At 41.4% G+C, this 17,486-nt stretch overlaps 1 protein-coding gene across 4 annotated transcripts in view; it reads right to left on the bottom strand.

The window, feature by feature from the left end:
* The window catches only part of atm (ATM serine/threonine kinase), a 184,012-nt gene that overhangs the window by 63,023 nt on the left and 103,503 nt on the right, over nucleotides 1-17,486 (bottom strand). For all 4 annotated transcript variants that reach the window (XM_068033717.1, XM_068033716.1, XM_068033718.1 and 1 more), the window contains 9 exons: nucleotides 16,814-16,985; nucleotides 13,844-13,994; nucleotides 13,153-13,329; nucleotides 9,827-10,004; nucleotides 8,979-9,066; nucleotides 7,342-7,500; nucleotides 5,691-5,799; nucleotides 2,008-2,096; nucleotides 1,249-1,351 (listed from right to left, as the gene is read on the bottom strand). In XM_068033717.1, coding sequence (XP_067889818.1) covers nucleotides 1,249-1,351; nucleotides 2,008-2,096; nucleotides 5,691-5,799; nucleotides 7,342-7,500; nucleotides 8,979-9,066; nucleotides 9,827-10,004; nucleotides 13,153-13,329; nucleotides 13,844-13,994; nucleotides 16,814-16,985 — 1,226 coding nt within the window. The remainder of the gene's footprint in view (nucleotides 1-1,248; nucleotides 1,352-2,007; nucleotides 2,097-5,690; nucleotides 5,800-7,341; nucleotides 7,501-8,978; nucleotides 9,067-9,826; nucleotides 10,005-13,152; nucleotides 13,330-13,843; nucleotides 13,995-16,813; nucleotides 16,986-17,486) is intronic.

The following is a 17,486-nucleotide window of genomic DNA, read 5'->3' on the forward strand; positions in this document are numbered from 1 at the left end:
TAGTGTAGACTTAAGCTGTTTCTGATGGTCCAAAGTGCCTTGTGGATGTCTATTTTTGAGCTGCTAGATTAGTCAGTCCCACATACCACGATAGTTGAGCTACACTACATGATGAAAGGGTGCCCCCACTAAGGAGACGAGACTTTGTCTTCACTGTTAACAATGTGATCATGGACAGACGTGTATCTAACAAGGTCCCATAGGTTACTTATGCATATTGATTTCGTCAACCTCCAACACAGGCCCAGTCTGGCAGCTACGTTGTTCAAAGCGTGGCCAGCCTGATCAGTGGTGATGCTTTTGGTGATGGACCCCCAAAGTACATTCTGTGCCCTTGCTTCTTTCAATGCCTTCTCCATGTGTTCAACTTTAAAAAAAAGCATTGATTCATCAGTAGCGAGATAGTGATCTTCAGGTTTCCTTGGCCTTGTTTGACCTGAAACAATAAGGCTTCATGGCATCTGACGTTAGCATTGAGGACTCCCAGGGCTACTGTGCTCTTACCTCTGGTTGGTCTTTCCTACCTGCAGGATAGAGATGGAGGATTCTGGAATGTCAACTAATAGATACAACAGAGTATGACTGTGCCAGGATGTTGCTTTTTTAATCTGTGAATTGGCTTTCTGAACTTGGGCATCAATCCTTGGATGTTAGCAAGAAGGACTTTGCAGGACCAACTGGGCTGAGATTGTGTCTCCGGTCGTGTCCAAATATGATACCCAGATCATTGCTTAACAAGTTAGATTTTATTTGTTATTATTGAGTTGTGGCTTTTTTAGGTTGCTACTCCAGTACAACCAATATACTGCTGACCTCACATTTCTTCAAATCAAAAGAATCTTCCTTCAGGCCTACTCCCTCTATTAACAATGCAACACGAAGCACACATAAACCTCCATTGATAAGAACATTTTACAATTCTAAATGGCAAGGGTGCTGCTCCTGATTCTGACTCTATCCCTTCCCTGATGCTACTGACGCTCCCAGATTTAAAAAAGGTGGTGGCCAGATTAAGAGTGCAGGCTGGAAGCTGGAAAGGGGGCACACTCAACAAGTTGGTATAACACATTGGCGGCTAATCATCCAACACTACAGGCTGGTCAACGGAATGGCCTTTACAATTTTTGCAGGTATACTGAATGAAAAACCTGTAGAGCTCCACAATATCGATAACCAGCACATTAGACAATCATTGTTACAGTTTATAATATAGTGCAGAAATAATACTAGTTTCAGGACCAACACTACCTGGACAATACCAGCTTGGCGTGTAGAGACAGGGAGATTCATTTCAATATCATATGTTACAAGAGCTTTGTCCCACAACACTTCATGCTCATATGTTCTAATTCTGTGTAAAGTTAAAAAGCAAAGTATTAGGTTATACAAATTGGATCAAACAAATTAAGGTTGCATTCCATTAAAATTAAATATTACAGGTATCAGATAATGTCGTTAAACAGGCTGTATCTAATTTCTCTAAAATATGTGTGCGTGACAGCCCGAATATATACGCAAATACTTCTGGTTTTCCTTTCACACAATTGATTTCCACTTTGATGTAAATATTGCAGCACAGAACAGGTAATCTGATGTTTCCTCCATGGGTCTACGGATCTAAAACCACCTTCCTGCTTGCTCCCCATATCTTTTAATATTGATTCTTTTCAAGCATCTAATTACCTGTTTCACTGCAAAATTCCACATTCTAACCACCCTCTGTGTATATAATTTTTTTTCTAATTTCCACTTCTATTCTTGTGATTATCTTAAATTTATGCTCTCCGATTACCATCTCAACGGGAAAAAAATCCATTACTATTTACATAACCCTTTATAATCTTGAAGATGTCGATCATATCACCACACAATCTGCTCGGTTACAGTGAAAATAGCGATCATATCAAGTCTCGCTTCATAAATGTAATTTGGAAAGAAATGCAGAATTCAACATAACCAGTACCATCACAGGGTAGAGTATGAAGTATATTTAACTTTGGTTTTTACCTGGCAAGTGGGTGTAACATCTTCCCTCCACCGCAGCCATACAAACTATCAGGTTCTCCTATACTTCTGTACACATCAATCAGGAGTTCCTGTCAGAACACACATTAATTTAATTATGAACAACATCCTTTAAACTCTTATAGCTGTCACTTTCTCTGATAGAACAATGCTGCCACCTAAAGCCCTCTGATCTTCCAATAATAGAGCATTGGTCTTGACCAATGTTAGTCTTGACAAAATGATGTACCTATGTAGTTTAACATTCATTTTCCCTGATACCAGCAAACATCGTCCTCATTTGCAATCAGGTACAAGGGATTTGAGGAGATACACTAGCTTGATTGCTGACCTTTCTTCAAGCAACTATTACCTGTGATTTTAATAGAGGGTGACATTCAACCTCAAATAGAGCTACCCTCCTTTGGTGCACCTCCTGCGGCATGGCCATCAAATCTTCGACATCAAAGGAAGCAATGCTGGCAGCATGTCCACTGTGAACAACTAAGTCACTGTTCTGCTACTATCACAACTTTCCCTTTAAAAGTGCGCAGCAACCCTGACAGCTGCTGCTTCGTAAGAATTTTCAACACCTTTCCAACCAAACTTTTCATGTGTCAGTAACCTTCAAATTAGGTAAGGGTAATACAAAATTCAGTGCAGCTTGCCCTCTGAACAAGTGGAGATGAGCTTACCCCGATGTTAACAAATCAGGGCTTATATTCAAACCTATAGTTTTCATTGCTACACATAGTATGGCACCTCATAGCAATTTCATACCATTATCTGACACTCAAATGATTACTGGTAACCAGAATTACTGCAATTGAAAATAAAGCCTATGTGCTAGGCCCACTCTGTTCCACTGCCACTGTCCAGAAGAACATAACCTCAATCAACATCATGATAATCAAAATCATTGCGTGAAACAATTGCAAGGTATCCTTTTGTAGCTTCCCACATGAGTTAAGTGCTCAGAGAGGAATCCTGGAGAGACAGGAAGAAGGGCAGGGGAGGCCCAAGATTTCCTTCTGGGGCTGGCAGGAACATTCCTGCAACTCTTGGCCCACAAGAATTTTCTTCGGAGTATTGTATCCAATTCTAGGTATTACACTTTAGGAAGCTGTGATGGCACTGGAGAGGGTGCAGAAAAGATTTATGAGAATGGTTCAGAGGATGAGGAACTTTAGTTCCAAGTTCCTGCAAGTTCCCCTCCAAGCCACACACCATTGGAAATACACTGCCGTTGCTTCTTTATTGCTGGATCAAAATCCTGGAACTCTCTAGCTAACAGCACTGAGGGTGTACCTGCACCAGCTGGGCTGCAACGGTTCAAGAAGGGAGCTCACCACCACCTTCTCATAGGCAATTAGGGATGGGCAACAAATGCTGACCTTGCCAGCAACGTCCACATCCCATGAATTGAATTTTTAAAAATTGACAAAGCTGGGACTGTTCTCCTTAGAGAAGGCAGAGAGGAAATTTGATAGAGGTATTCAAAATCACGAGGGGTCTAGACAGAACAGATAAGAAGAAACTGGTGGAAGGGTTGACAATGATTGGCAAAAGAACCAGAGGCAAAATGAGGGAAAACTTTTTAGCAGTGAGTGGTTAGGATCTGGAATACACTGCTTGAGAATGTGGTGCAGGCAGATTCAAAAGTAATTGGATAATTATCTGAAAAGAAAAGATTTGTAGGGCTACAGGGAAAAGGCAAGGGAATGGGACTAGATGAGTTGCTCTTGCAGACAGTCGGCATGGGCATGATGTGCCAAATGGCCGCCTTCTGTCCTGTAGCCATTCTATAATTCTATCACAAATATTTTGCGTTAATAACTCAGCTATGGCGAAAAAAGCTCACAAAAGGTAAATTGTGATGTGAAATTTCTGCAGGTATCCAATGAATATAATTCATAGAAAGCATAGAATTTTATGGCATAGGAGGCCATTTGGCCCATCACGTCTATGCCAACTGAAAAAGAGCTATCCTGCTTAATCCCACTTTCCAGCTCTTGGTCCATAGCCTTGTAGGTTATGACACCAAGTACATTTCCAAATACCTTTTAAATGTAGAGAATCTACAAGTCTTTCAGGCACTGAGCTCCAGATCCTCACCAATGTCAGTGAAAAATTTCTTCTCGACACACCTCTAATCCTTCTCCCAATTACTCAAAAATCTATGCCCCATGACTATTAACCTCTCTGCATCAGAAAATAGGTTCTTCCCAACCACTCTATTTAGACCTCTCAATTTTATACACCTCAATTAAGTCTCCCTTCAACCTCCTCTGTTCCAAAGAAACCAACCCTAGCCGATCCAATCTTTCCTCATAGCTAAAATTTTCCATTTCTGGCAACATCTCCGTAAATCTCCTCTGCATCTTCTCCAGTGCGATCACATCCTTCCTGTAATGCGGTGACCAGAACTGTACTCAGTACTCTAGCTGCAGCCTAACTACCGTTTTATTTATGAAGTTCCAGCATAACCTTCCTGCTCTTATATTCTACGCCTCGGCTAATAAAGGAAAGTATCCCATATGCCTACTTAACCACCTTATCTACCTGTCCTGTTACATTTAGGGATCTGTGAATATGCACTCCAAAGCTCCGCCTATTCATCTACTCTTCTTAGTTTCGTACCATTTATTATGTATTCCCTTGCCTTGTTTGGCCTCTCCAAATGCATTACCTCACTTTTCTGGATTGTATTCCATTTGCCACTTTTCTGCTCACCTGACCAGTCCACTCATATCTTTCTGCATTCGACAGCTTTCTTCCTCATTATCAACGACATAGCCAATTTTTGTACCATCTGCAATTCTTAATCATGCTCCCTACAATTGAGTCCAAATCATAATATTGAGCCCTGCAGAACCCGACTGGATACAGCCTTCCAGTCACAAAAACAGCCATCGGCCAATAGCCTTTGCTCCGGCCACTGAATCAACTTTGGATCCAACTTGCCTCTTTTCCTTGGATCCCATAGGCTTTTACTTTTCTGATCAGTCTGCCATGTGGGACCTTGTCAAATCTTTGCTAAAAACAATGTAGACTACATCAAACATGCTACCCTCATCGACCCTCCCTGTCAAAAAGTTCAATCAAGTTAGTCAGACATGACCTTTCCTTAACAAATCCATGCTGAATGCCCCTTGATTAATCTGTGCCTTTCTAAATGACAATTAATACCATCTCAGGATTCTTTCCAATAATTTGCCCACCACTGAAGTTAGGCTGACTGGTCTGTAATTACTCGGCCTATCCCTTTCTCCCTTTCTAAAACAACGGTTTTTGTGTAAAACGTCAAAGAATAAATTTTATATTTCTTGTGCTGTGGTCATTTAACATTTTTTAAAAAATAAATTGTGTCTTGAAATTCAGTATGAGAGGATTATCTATCACTAAATTTTTGTCACGTACATGAGGCACTATGATCGCGGTCAAATGCAAGTCTCGCTGTAGCTGTGATTAGTTTCCATTACTGGAATATAATAGCTGTGAATTTTTGTTCACTTATTTATTGGACATTTGTTCAAGCACCAATCTATCCCTTACACATTCCAGTCTTTAACATGAATGACTGAATACAGACTATTCATTTCCTGTCTTAAAGAGTTTATTGCAAATATGGGGAGAGAAGATAAGCTTTTTAAGGAGACATTTAAAAATTCATTTTATTTCTATACCTGTAAACCAATCCCTGTTTCTTCTTTGCTTTTGTTGCTCAAGCTGGAGACTGTTGGCTCTTGGCTGGTCTCATCAAACTTTAGGCTGCATGCTGCTTTGCAAGAACTCCTAACAAAATCAGAAACACTTATTTAAACATAGGTTGTATCACTGGTATCTTACTACCAGTGTCTCCTACAATTATTTATTACCTGTTGTACATAAATAATTTTCACACTACGATTTTGTAGCAGTTGTTATATTTTTGGGGTTACTTTACTCTCGACATTTTGGTTCCCAATTTTAACCTCCAAAAACGGTTGGGTGGGAAGTCAAAATTTCAAAACCGAACCCAACTGCCTACTTCAGGTTTAATGAAGGCAAGTGACCAAACCTCTCCCAGCAGTCGGGTCAGTCGTTGAAAGCTTTTATGAAGGCTGTGCGCCTCCATTTTTACAAGCTTTTTATTTTTAAACTCATGTTGGCAAGATTTGCCTAGCCTCAGAAAATCTGGCAGGTAAATGGAGGCAAGAAGGACAGGATCCATAAGGTAAGTACCTTTAAAGCACTGCTTGTGGAGACAGGAGGAGCAGGAGTGTTTCATCTAGGCCCAACGAGCTTACCTGGAATGACCCTACGATCTGTCCGAATCCCCCTGAAATCCACCTGCGATAAGCACCCACCCCGACCATGCTCTATCCTCCCCGCAACCACAATCTTGCACCCTACCTTGCAATCAACCCCCAGGATACCAGCCCCTGCCTCACCCCTCCACAAGACCTGTCTGCCCCTCTGCTACGTCCTTTTGGTGCAGGTTATCTCACTAAACAGGCGGCCATCCTGTCATTCAGGTTGGCTGATGGGCGGGAGACCAAGAGAAAAAAAAACTAAAAGTGCAGGGCATTCTGGAAAACCCATACTTTTGTGTTTCCCCTTCATAACTCCTCCCCACCGCTCTCAATGCATACCTCGGTAAATGTCAGGGCCCATGTTTCGGACAACAGTCATAAACAGAGTGCAGTTACTTGTCCTCATATCAGGGAAAAAAAGTGATCCCTCTTCCATTTGTTTCAGCTACAGCTTTTAACAAATGATCTGCCTTACCTTCAATTAAAAGTACAAACAGCTGAATGATGCTGCCCAAGTTTCCACTTTTAGACTTCTTCCCATAGTTTTTAAACAATGCAAATATCTGAAGGAGACTTCAGGCAGCTTCAAAAGCAGCTGTTTGCTCTTTTAACATATTCGGGTTTTATCATCTGCCATGTATAGTGGGACAATCACACTAACACAAATTGGTCCACTGTATGTGGTGAAGACTGTCCCCTGAAAAAAAGCATTAGGATCCGGTTGAATTTAAGTAACCGTCAAATTAAAACAAAAAGCTGCCAATCAAATGTATATTTGATGACAAAATATTTTGGATTGAATTTAATGATTTACCACCTCTCAGACACCAGTCTTAGACAAACCAACTAATACATAATCAATTGCATCAAGTTGGAACGATCTTCTGATTGAAGCTGGTTTTAATCCCTTGTGTACAATGACAGAATTAAAGTCGTCAATACCGTTCTACATCTTAGATAAAACTGTTATTTTTGTCTTGGGCACATCTCTGCTCATATCAGATTAAGAATTGCAATTATTTGCTACAGTTCCAACTGGTACCGTTTCAATTCCTCCTCTTCTGATCTGATTTTATCTGCATAAATTTCTGCACATAGCAAGGCTGTAAAGTGAGCTGCACATGACTGGGCTGTCAAAGCAACCTCCAAATAGTTCAGATCCAGCCAGAAGTTGTCATTCCATACAGTGCTCAGTTGATGTCTAGAATGAGAAAGATGCAGATAACAAATTGATAAGATAGTGTTTTTGTGAAAGCTTCATTTCAGACATTTGAAATTGAAGTAAATCAAATAGATCATATTTAACTCTATAAATAAGTGCTAGCATTGAAGTCAATTTTAAATCAAATCATTGTCTTCTAGTGATTCATGTCTGCAAGGGTCTGAAAAATGAGGATAATATTTTAGATGCAACCCTTCATCACAACTCACGAGGAATCATAATTCTGATGAAGTTATACTTTACATGCTAACCTACGTTTCTTCTTCAGAAGCTGATTGACCTGTTGTGTATTTTTATCAGCTTTTTATAAATTAAAAAAAGACAGAACTAATACTGTTGGCTTTGTGAGGGGCAGGTCATGCCTCACAAGCCTTATTGAATTCTCTGAAGATGTGACAAAACACATTGATGAAGGAAGAGCAGTGGATGTGGTGTATATGGATTTTAGCAAGGCGTTTGATAAGGTTCCCCATGGAAGGCTCATTCAGAAAGTAAGGAGGCATGGGATTCAGGGAAAGTTGGCTGTCTGGATACAAAATTCGCTGGCCCATAGAAGTCAGAGGGTGGTAGTAGATGGAAAGTATTCAGCATGGCACTCGGTGACCAGTGGTGTTCCACAAGGATCTGTTCTGGGACCTCTGCTCTTTGTGATTTTTATAAATGACTTGGATGAGGAAGTGGAAGGCTGGGTTAGCAAGATTGCCGATGACACGAAGGTTGCTGGAGTTGTGGATAGTGTGGAAGGCTATTGTAAGTTGCAACAGGACATTGACAGGATGCAGAGCTGGGCTGAGAAGTGGCAGATGGAGTTCAACCTGGAAAAGTGTGAAGTAATTCATTTTGGAAGGTCGAATTTGAATGCGGAATACAGGCTTAAAGACAGGATTCTTGGTAGTGTGGAGGAACAGAGGGATCTTGGGGTCCATGTCCATAGATCGCTCAAAGTTGCCACCCAAGTTGTTAAGAAGGCGTATGGTGTGTTGGCTTTCATTAACAGGGGGATTGAGTTTAAGAGCCGCAAGGTTATGCTGCAGCTCTATAAGGCCCTGGTTCGACCACACTTGGAATATTGTGTTCAGTTCTGGTCGCCTCATTATAGGAAGGATGTGGAAGCTTTAGAGAGGGTGCAGAGGAGATTTACCAGGATGCTGCCTGGACTGGAGGGCATGTCTTATGAAGAAAGGTTGAGGGAGCTAGGGCTTTTCTCATTGGAGCGAAGTTCTTTACACAGAGAGTGGTGGGTGCGTGGAATGCGCTGCCAGCGGTGGTAGTAGAAGCAGATACGTTAGGGGCATTTAAGCGACTCTTGGATAGGTACATGGATGATAGTAGAATGAAGGGTAGGTAGTTAGTTTTATCTTAGAGTAGGTTAAAGGTTCAGCACAACATCGTGGGCCGAAGGGCCTGTACTGTGCTGTGCTGTACTGTTCTATGTTCTATGTAATACATGTCAAGACCTTTTTTGTTTTCGCAAGTAATCAACCACTGCCAGCATGGTGCGCCGGGATGTTTTATCCATATGTCCATGGGGAAGACTGTCTGTTTCTGTCGAAATAACAAACACAGCTGTCAGCAAATGGGTCAAGAAAAAAAGAATTACACTTTGTTAACCGATTGTATGATTATACACAACATCCTCATACTTTTATATAAACTGCAGTAGCTTTCACTGCAATCAAAACGTATCTGCAGCAGACACAACCAGGTTACTGTTTGTAATGAGAAATGCAACTACTCAAAAGATATGTGTCCATCTTTTTATTGTATGTCCTTAATGATGACAGGTTATCAGTGTTTGAGACCCAAACCCTGATTTATCCAATGACAATGAAAACTCCACATTTAAATGATCAATGCCATTTTATCCATAACTGAAAGGGAGCTGGGTCACGATCAGTGCCGTCTTTTCCCATTCCATGTTGGTCTGATTGGTCTCCTTAGTTCTAGCAATAGCTCCCTCTTGTTAAGTGCTGGAATGGTACAAGGCAGAAGCCAACTGTAGCCCATTGCTACAGCGACTAACTCAAAAATCATGGTTTCACACAGGCTGATGGAATACAGGTTCAACCTCTCATTTTGTTGGGTTCCTGATCCCAGCTCTACTGGTACCTGAGGCAGTACACAGAGGGAGCTCAGGCTGGCACTGAACTAAATGAGCCAACTATTTTAGGTTTCACACTTGTACTCGCTCACTTCACAAATTTTATTTTAAATTGCTCATTTCAAGGAAATTGATATACAACATCGGAATATCCGAACACTTGTTGAAATAATCTTTACAGTGGACAAATGTCGAATCAATTACCTGAGTCGACAATGGCTGGTGTGGTTGATCGGCTAGAGCTTGATCCCATTCTACAGCATGCATTAAAAAAACCTTGAATGTGGTTAGATAACAGCACCTGCCAGGAACTATTATTATCATGAAGGAGAATATCGTGGAGCAAGTATGGAAGAGCCATCTGGCAGAAGTCAGTCTTCACCTGATGAAACAAGTTAGGCAACAGCAGAAAATAAATCAATTGGAACTTCAAAGACTACAGTGTACAAAGATTAAATCTGCATGCAAGTTTTAAAACTCAGACCTCTGTGCCAACTATAACTTTCAAAATATTAATTCTTAATAGCCTGAGATTACCCTAAAGTAAGCTGCCATTTTTTGGCTTAACTGTAGCTATAGTCAATGTATTATAAAATGGGAGCAATCTCACTGAGCAGCTATAAAATAACTGGATGTCAACAAACTCAATGTACAGCTGCTTAATCTGTAAACTCTCGAGTTCTCTCGCTAAACCTCTCCACATCTCTTTCCTCCTTTAAGATGGTCCTTAAAACCTACCTCTTGGACCAAGCTTTTGCCCAAATATTGCATTATTACACTGTGGCTTGGTGTCAAATTTTGCTTTATAACACTCGTGAAGCACCTTGGAACATTTTATTACTTTAAAGGTGATATATAAATACAGGTTGTTGTTACAGATTATAATTGGAACATTTAGTTTAGTTTAGAGTTACAGCACTGAAACAGGCCCTTCGGCCTACCGAGTCTGTGCCGACCATCAACCACCCATTTATACTAATCCTACACTAATTCCATATTCCTACCACATCCCCACCTGCCCCTAGATTTCCCTACCACGTACCTATACTAGGGGCAATTGCTAATGGCCAATTTACCTATCAACCTGCAAGTCTTTGGCATGTGGGAGGAAACCGGAGCACCCGGAGGAAAGCCACGCAAAAACTTGCAAACTCCACACAGGCAGTACCCAGAATTGAATCATTAAATCTCCTTTGCAAAATTATTGGCACATCACTATTGTGGTTTTTAGACAAGTAATCAAATTAAGAAAATGGACTCACTAATACACAGAAATATTTAATAATTTGGGGCCATAAACAGCTCAGAGGCTACTAAAGCTGAGCAGCCAACAATCTTGGCTAAGCCTTCTTGGTACTCTGAGTTTACTAACACTGTTCTATCTGTCTCTTGATCCCTCCAAAGTTATGTAATGGTTTTAATATTCCAAAGAGCAATGTAATATAAGAATGTCAACCAGCTAGCTTAACAGCTGCTTTCCTCAAGAATGAGGATCCACTGCTACGTAAAAACACAAAACATATTGAATATTGTTGATGCATCATAATGCTATTCTATTAATGACATTGAAAAGCACTAAAAAGCACTGCACAATTAATTAGAAAGCTTCCAATTCCTTTTTCATCCTATTCATGCAGCATTCATTCCTCTGTATTGCAAAAATGAGTACATTTCAAAAGTACTTAAATGCCTGTAAAGCGCTTTGGGACATCCTGAGGTCATGAAAGGCACTATATAAACCTAAGTCTTTCTTTCAATATGGTCCTGATGCCAAGACTGATTCAGAAACTTGGGGCTGGATTTTGTGGATGAGGCGGTGCTCCTGTTGTCGGACCGAAACGGCAGGGGGATTCCTGCTTCAGCCTTTCTAAGCCCCACCCCCGAGTGATCCTCTAGTGTTCTGAAGCCTAACTGTTTGGCGCCAGGATCTCTGTCCCTTTAAAGATGGGGATCCAACCTCCAAGAGTTTCCAGACAATCACAGGGCCAGCAGCTCAGCAGTACCAGCAATGCCACCGGGAATGATTGTCTTTGCTGGTACAGCAGAGGCCTTGGACCTAGGCCCAGCACTGGAACCCCAGACCTCAGGTAGGTGAGGCAGGGTCGCCAGGGCCATTCCGGAAAGCCCCAGCAAGGTGGGGTGGGAGGGTAGGTGCGAGGTCCAGGGGGAAGCCATGGAGTTGTAGGTTTTGCTGGCGTGGGTCCTCCATGGCATTACAGATTGCCACAATGGAGGGACACCCCCCCCCCCCACATTCCCCAAGCATGCAAGGTGGGCGCCTCATTTTACAAGGCACTCTCCCCACATGGCGGAGGCATCCCCCTCCCCTACCTAACTCAATTTTACATAATTTTAGTGTGGCCTTTCATTAACGAAGTGCTTTTAGAGAAACATGCTGCCCCTTGGAGACACCATCCAAAAGCACACAGTGTTAGTTTTCACAGTAAGCTGATTACACCCAGCTCAACCTGGCCACCTCGCTTGACTCCTCCACTGTTGCTAAATTATCAGAATGCTTATCCGACATTTGTACTGGATGAGCAGAAATTTTCTCTAATTAAATATTTTGAAGACTGAAGCCATTGTCTTTGGCTCCAGCTTCAAACTCCATTCTCTAGCTACTGACTCCATCCCTCTCCCTAGCAAGTATCTGAGACTAAATTAAGCTGGCAATCTTGGTATCAGATTTGACCTTGAGATGAGCTTTGACCGCATGTCCATGCTATCACCAAGACTGCCTATTTCCACCTCTGTAACATCGCCTGACTTCACCCCTGCCTCAGCTCATCTGTTGTTGAAACCCTCATTCATGCCTTTGTTACCTTTAGGCTTGACTATTCCAACACACTCCTGGCTGGCCTTCCACATTCTATTCTCCATAAACTTGAGGCCTTACTTGCACCAAGTCCCATTCACCTATTACCCTCATGCTCGCTGACCTATATTGTCTCCCAGTTAAGCAATGTCTTAATTTTAAATTTCTCATCCTGGTTTTCAAATCCCTCCACGGTCTTATTCCTCCCTATTTCTGTAATCCCCTCCAGCTCCAACCCTCAAGCTATCTACCCCCATCTAATTCTGGCTTCTTGAGACTCCCTGATTTTAATTGCTCCACCATTAGTGGCCATGTCTTCAGCTGCCTGTGCCCTAAAGCTCTGGAATTCCCTCCCTAAACCTCTCTGCCTTTCCAACTTCCTTTAAGACATCCTTAAAACCCATCTCTTTGACCAAGCTTTTGGCCATCTGCCCTAATATTGCCTTACGTGGCTCGGTGTATAATTTTGCTTTGTAATGTGCCTTGGGACGTTTATTACATTAAGAGCACTATATTAGTATAACTTGTTCCTGTTTTAATTTCCAACCAGTAGTTAGTCACAGATAAATCTAGTTCTGGACGTTCTATTCTTCATTACTTTATTTCACTAATTGATGCATTGTGAAAAGGCAGCTGATTAAATTAGATTTTCAATCAAGGAAAAAAATCACAAATAATCTGCAGCATTCAGCGGCTTAAACGGATTCCAAATTACCTCACACATCGGCTTTATTAAGTGTAGAACTTCATTTTTCACTCCTCCACTGTCCAGCAGTGCGCATGTCAGTGTTTTCAGCCATGTGTCATGGCTTCCACACTGAGGTATCCACAAACAGTCATCATCAAGATTTTCAGAAGGACTAGAACTGTTGTCTGCCAGCAACTCGTGACCCTGAAGCCAGGAAATCATAGATTTAAGACAATTTGGTTTTAAAATCAATGGTTCAAAATACTTTGCACTGTGCCTCCCTCAGTTGTGTTTTGGAAGCATTTAAGGATATAGGAAAGAGCAGGGAAATGATATTAAATTAGATAGCTCAGGTGTGGAGCTAGTAGTGGTCACCACATTAACAACTAGGAAACTGGCTGATTTTTTTTCCCCTCCTCAGCGCAGGAATGGGAAGAGCATTTGTTGACTCCGAGCACACATCAGCCATTGTCACAGACCAGTGACTTAATCCGAAGCTTTCCTAGTCTGTATGACAATACTACACAAGGCCATCATCAATTGAACTTCAATTAATACTTCCCATTCTTGTTTTTAATCCGTTTGTTGTTAGGTGCATATGTTAGGTGATATGTGCATCAAATAAGATGTAGCTTCAGGTAAGACAAAGCACAGTATTAAAACTGTTGCTCTACTTCTATATAATGCATGTTAAGGTTCAGAGTTGAAGGATGATTACCTTCCTTCTAGCTGTTCGGAATGGTTGTAAATACATTAGCATAGGATCAGGACCGTCAGGGTCATTTTTACTCAGTTCCCAGAAATGGTGACCTGATTGTGTGGCAAGAATGTTCTTCGCACACGTAGCAGCTGCAAAGCGAACTTCAATACTGGCAGAAAAGAATAGCAAGGGCAGATACTGTAAAACCAAATGGTAATTCTTTAAGCATAATAACATTCAAGCAATAAACCTTTGATTACTTAGATTTATTCTCTCCCCACACTTATCTGATTTTCTTTTTCAAATCTCTTCCACTCCATGCACCTCCTCTACTAAGAGGTTCTAGCCAAGCAATCAATGACACTCTTTAGGATAGACTACAAGGTGTTTGAAATCACATAATGAGGCTCAAGCTGAACTGATAATCAGGAGACACCTAGGCTGATTGCCCCTCCAATTCTCCCTACCTGAGGGGAGGATTCTGGTGGTACCCTCGGTTTCCATATGGCAACTCAGTTAAGATCAGTTGTTTACCAGATGCAGAAAACAAACTTGAACTTTGCTCTATAACTTGATATTGCAGCACACTGGGGTTCCAATCCACTGTCCTAGGTTTGCAAGCTAATGTAGCTCTTGGGCTTGGTGCATAACACCCCAATGATTGACAAATAATCTAGTTCTATTTGGGAGGAGGGGGAAAAAAGATAAGTGACTAGAATCTATTCTGCATTTTCCCCTCAAATAGCAAGGCCAAGATTACAAACGGAATCACAGCTGTGAACTAAAACTGTCACATACCAACATATGGTGTTGTCACACCCCCAATCTCTGGTTGTTTCATATTTTATTTTGCTGGCTAGTTTTTGGGAACTGGTGGTTGATAAGGTAAACTGGATACGGTGTGTGAAGTGAGCAGGCCGAAGGCTTTTCTTGCGACACACCTTTTACTTTAAACCAAAAAACACCAGTAGTTTCAACAGAAGGTCCACCGCCACCTAATCAGGGCAACTAGGAACAGGCAATAAATACAGCTTTTCCAGTATTACCCACATCTTGAGAACAAAGACCATTTTATAGTTAGACTCCTGACTACATTTTTAAACTGTAGCAAATACAGTTCTCTACCTTGGAGTGAGCTAAAGCAATCATTTTAATTGTTTCAACTGAGATGAAACTATGGAGTCAGGAGTCAATTTTAATCTAAACTGCCCACCGGGAAACTATTGGAATTGGATGTAACATTAATTTCACACCCCGCCCATTGAAGTTAACGGAGTTAAAACTGAAGTTAAAATTATCCCCTATAAGAGTGAAGTTTAAGATACTGAACCACAGAGAAGTAGTTACAGCCTTCAAACCTGTCATTGATCCATTTTCCAACTATGGGCACTCAGCATCACTGTTGTGAAAATGGCCTCGAAATTCAGGCATGTTTATTTTTGGGAACATGCAGGGGGCAGGGAGCGATCCCGGTGCCTGACTAAAGGGGCTCGGGGGCATAGATATTGGGCCTCATTTCCACTGAGCCAGCAAACCAGAGAGCGGGACAGAACAGCTGGTCACTACTGGCATTGCAGAGATGTCTCAGGTAAGAGGAGGGGGTGGGTATGGGGGTGGTTATGCGGCTAGCAATTAAATGCATTTTTTGAATGCAGAGTACTCCACATACAGGCTAGGGCAAACCAATCTAACAGTGGGGGCATCAACAGGTGGCAGGTTGCTTATTTGCATATGCAAAAGGTTCTAAAGTCTTTGACAGGCATGGTCACTACACACCAATTGTTTGGCCTTTACCAATATGGTAGACAACCCATTTCGAGTTAATAACAAATATGCACTGCCTGTCTACCACACTGGAGGCTTAGGAGGCCCATTAAATGGATGCTGTGCCGCTGAATTTCTAGGCCAATATCTGCATCAAAGGATTAGCAGTTACAGCACAATTACTTCAAATTTATGAAGTGAAAATTCAAGAGCTTGTCTTGGAAGTCTAATGTTGTGAGTATTTATTACATACATGTGAATATATACTATACAAGCTGAAACACATGCAAGTAAGCCTAATAAAAGCAATTATTAGCATTGTCCTGATAAAATGCAGTTGTTCACATATCTCAAATTTTCCCCTAACAATTTGTTATATAGTGAGATAAAAGATTATATACTTTTTTAAAAAATTAGTTCATGGGATGTGGGCATCACTGGCTAGGCCAGCATGTATTGCCCATCCCTAATTTCCCTTTGAAAAGGTGGTGAGCTGCCTTCTTGAACCGCTGCAATCCTTAGGGTGTAGGTACACCAACAGTGCTGTTAGGGAAGGAGTTCCAGGATTTTGACCCAATGACAGTGAAGGAACAGCGATATAGTTCCAAGTCAGGATGGTCTGTGGCTTGGAGGGGAACTTATGGGTAGTGGTGTTCCCTTGCATCTGCCACCCTTGTCCTTCTAAGTGGTAAAAGTCGTGGGTTTGGAAGGTGCTGTTGAGGGAGTCTTGGTGAGCTGCTGCAGTGCATCTTGTAAATGCTACATACCGCTGCCACTGTGCATCGGTGGTGAAGGGAGTGAATGTTGAAGGAGGTGGATGGGGTGCCAATCAAGCGGGCTGGTTTGTCCTGGATGGCATTGAGCTTCTTGAATGCTGTTGGAGCTGCACTCATCCAGGCAAGTGGAGAGTATTCCATCACACTCCTGACTTGTGCCTTGTAAATGGTGGACAGGCTTTGGGGAGACGGGAGGTGTGTTACTTGCTGTAGAATTCCTAGCTTCTGACCTGCTCTTGTAGCCACATACTTAAGTGGCTGTACAATAAACATGCCAATTCAGGACAAAGGAAGATTCATTCAAAGGTAGTACAAGTTAATTCGAAAAACCGTTTGAATATTAGTGAGTTCACAACACTATGGGATGCAGGCTACAAAGCAACTAGGGTAGAGATCTGTTAGGCATTTGTTGGCTTTTAGATTCATTTCAAAATTTGTATAAACTCACCTTTGGTCAATGAGAGCATTATTAATTACACTTAGGAGAATGTAAACTAATTTAAATTTGTTTTCTTTAAACAGCTCTGCTGACTTGCAACAAAATTCATCCTTCTTGTGTTGTAAAGTAATGGTGGAAAAGTCAATTGGACCCATTTCTCCTAAGCAATTCCCTGCAGCTTCTGAAATCATAAAATGAACGTAAATAAGAGATATTCAATTATGTCACACATGGTAGTTCTTACAAACCAAATAATCCAGAATAAGTGATAAACTGCATTACAAGCCTTTGTAATGACTATAAGACTGCTAAAGTGGACACTGCACTGTATGAGCCTGATTTGGTGATGTAACGTTTATAACCAGAACAGACTTTAAACATTATTTTCTCAGTATTTGCACCCAATGTCAGTACCATCCGTTTCTGGAGTAAGATATAACCTAATTGTAGAGTAAACCTGATGTCTTAATCAAACATTAATGCAGACAAATGAGAAGTGATTCATTTAATGCAGAGAAATGTGAAGTGCTTCATTTTGGTAGGAAGAACATAGAGAGACAATATAGAATAAAGGGTAAAATTCTAAAATGGGTGCAGGAGCAGAGGGACCTGGGTGTTTATGTGTACAAGTCATTGAAGGTGGCAGGACAGGCTGAGAGAGCAGTTAATAAAGCATACAGTA

Source organism: Heterodontus francisci, chromosome 6 (assembly GCF_036365525.1).
Source record: "Heterodontus francisci isolate sHetFra1 chromosome 6, sHetFra1.hap1, whole genome shotgun sequence".
Taxonomy (NCBI): Eukaryota; Metazoa; Chordata; class Chondrichthyes; order Heterodontiformes; family Heterodontidae; genus Heterodontus; species Heterodontus francisci.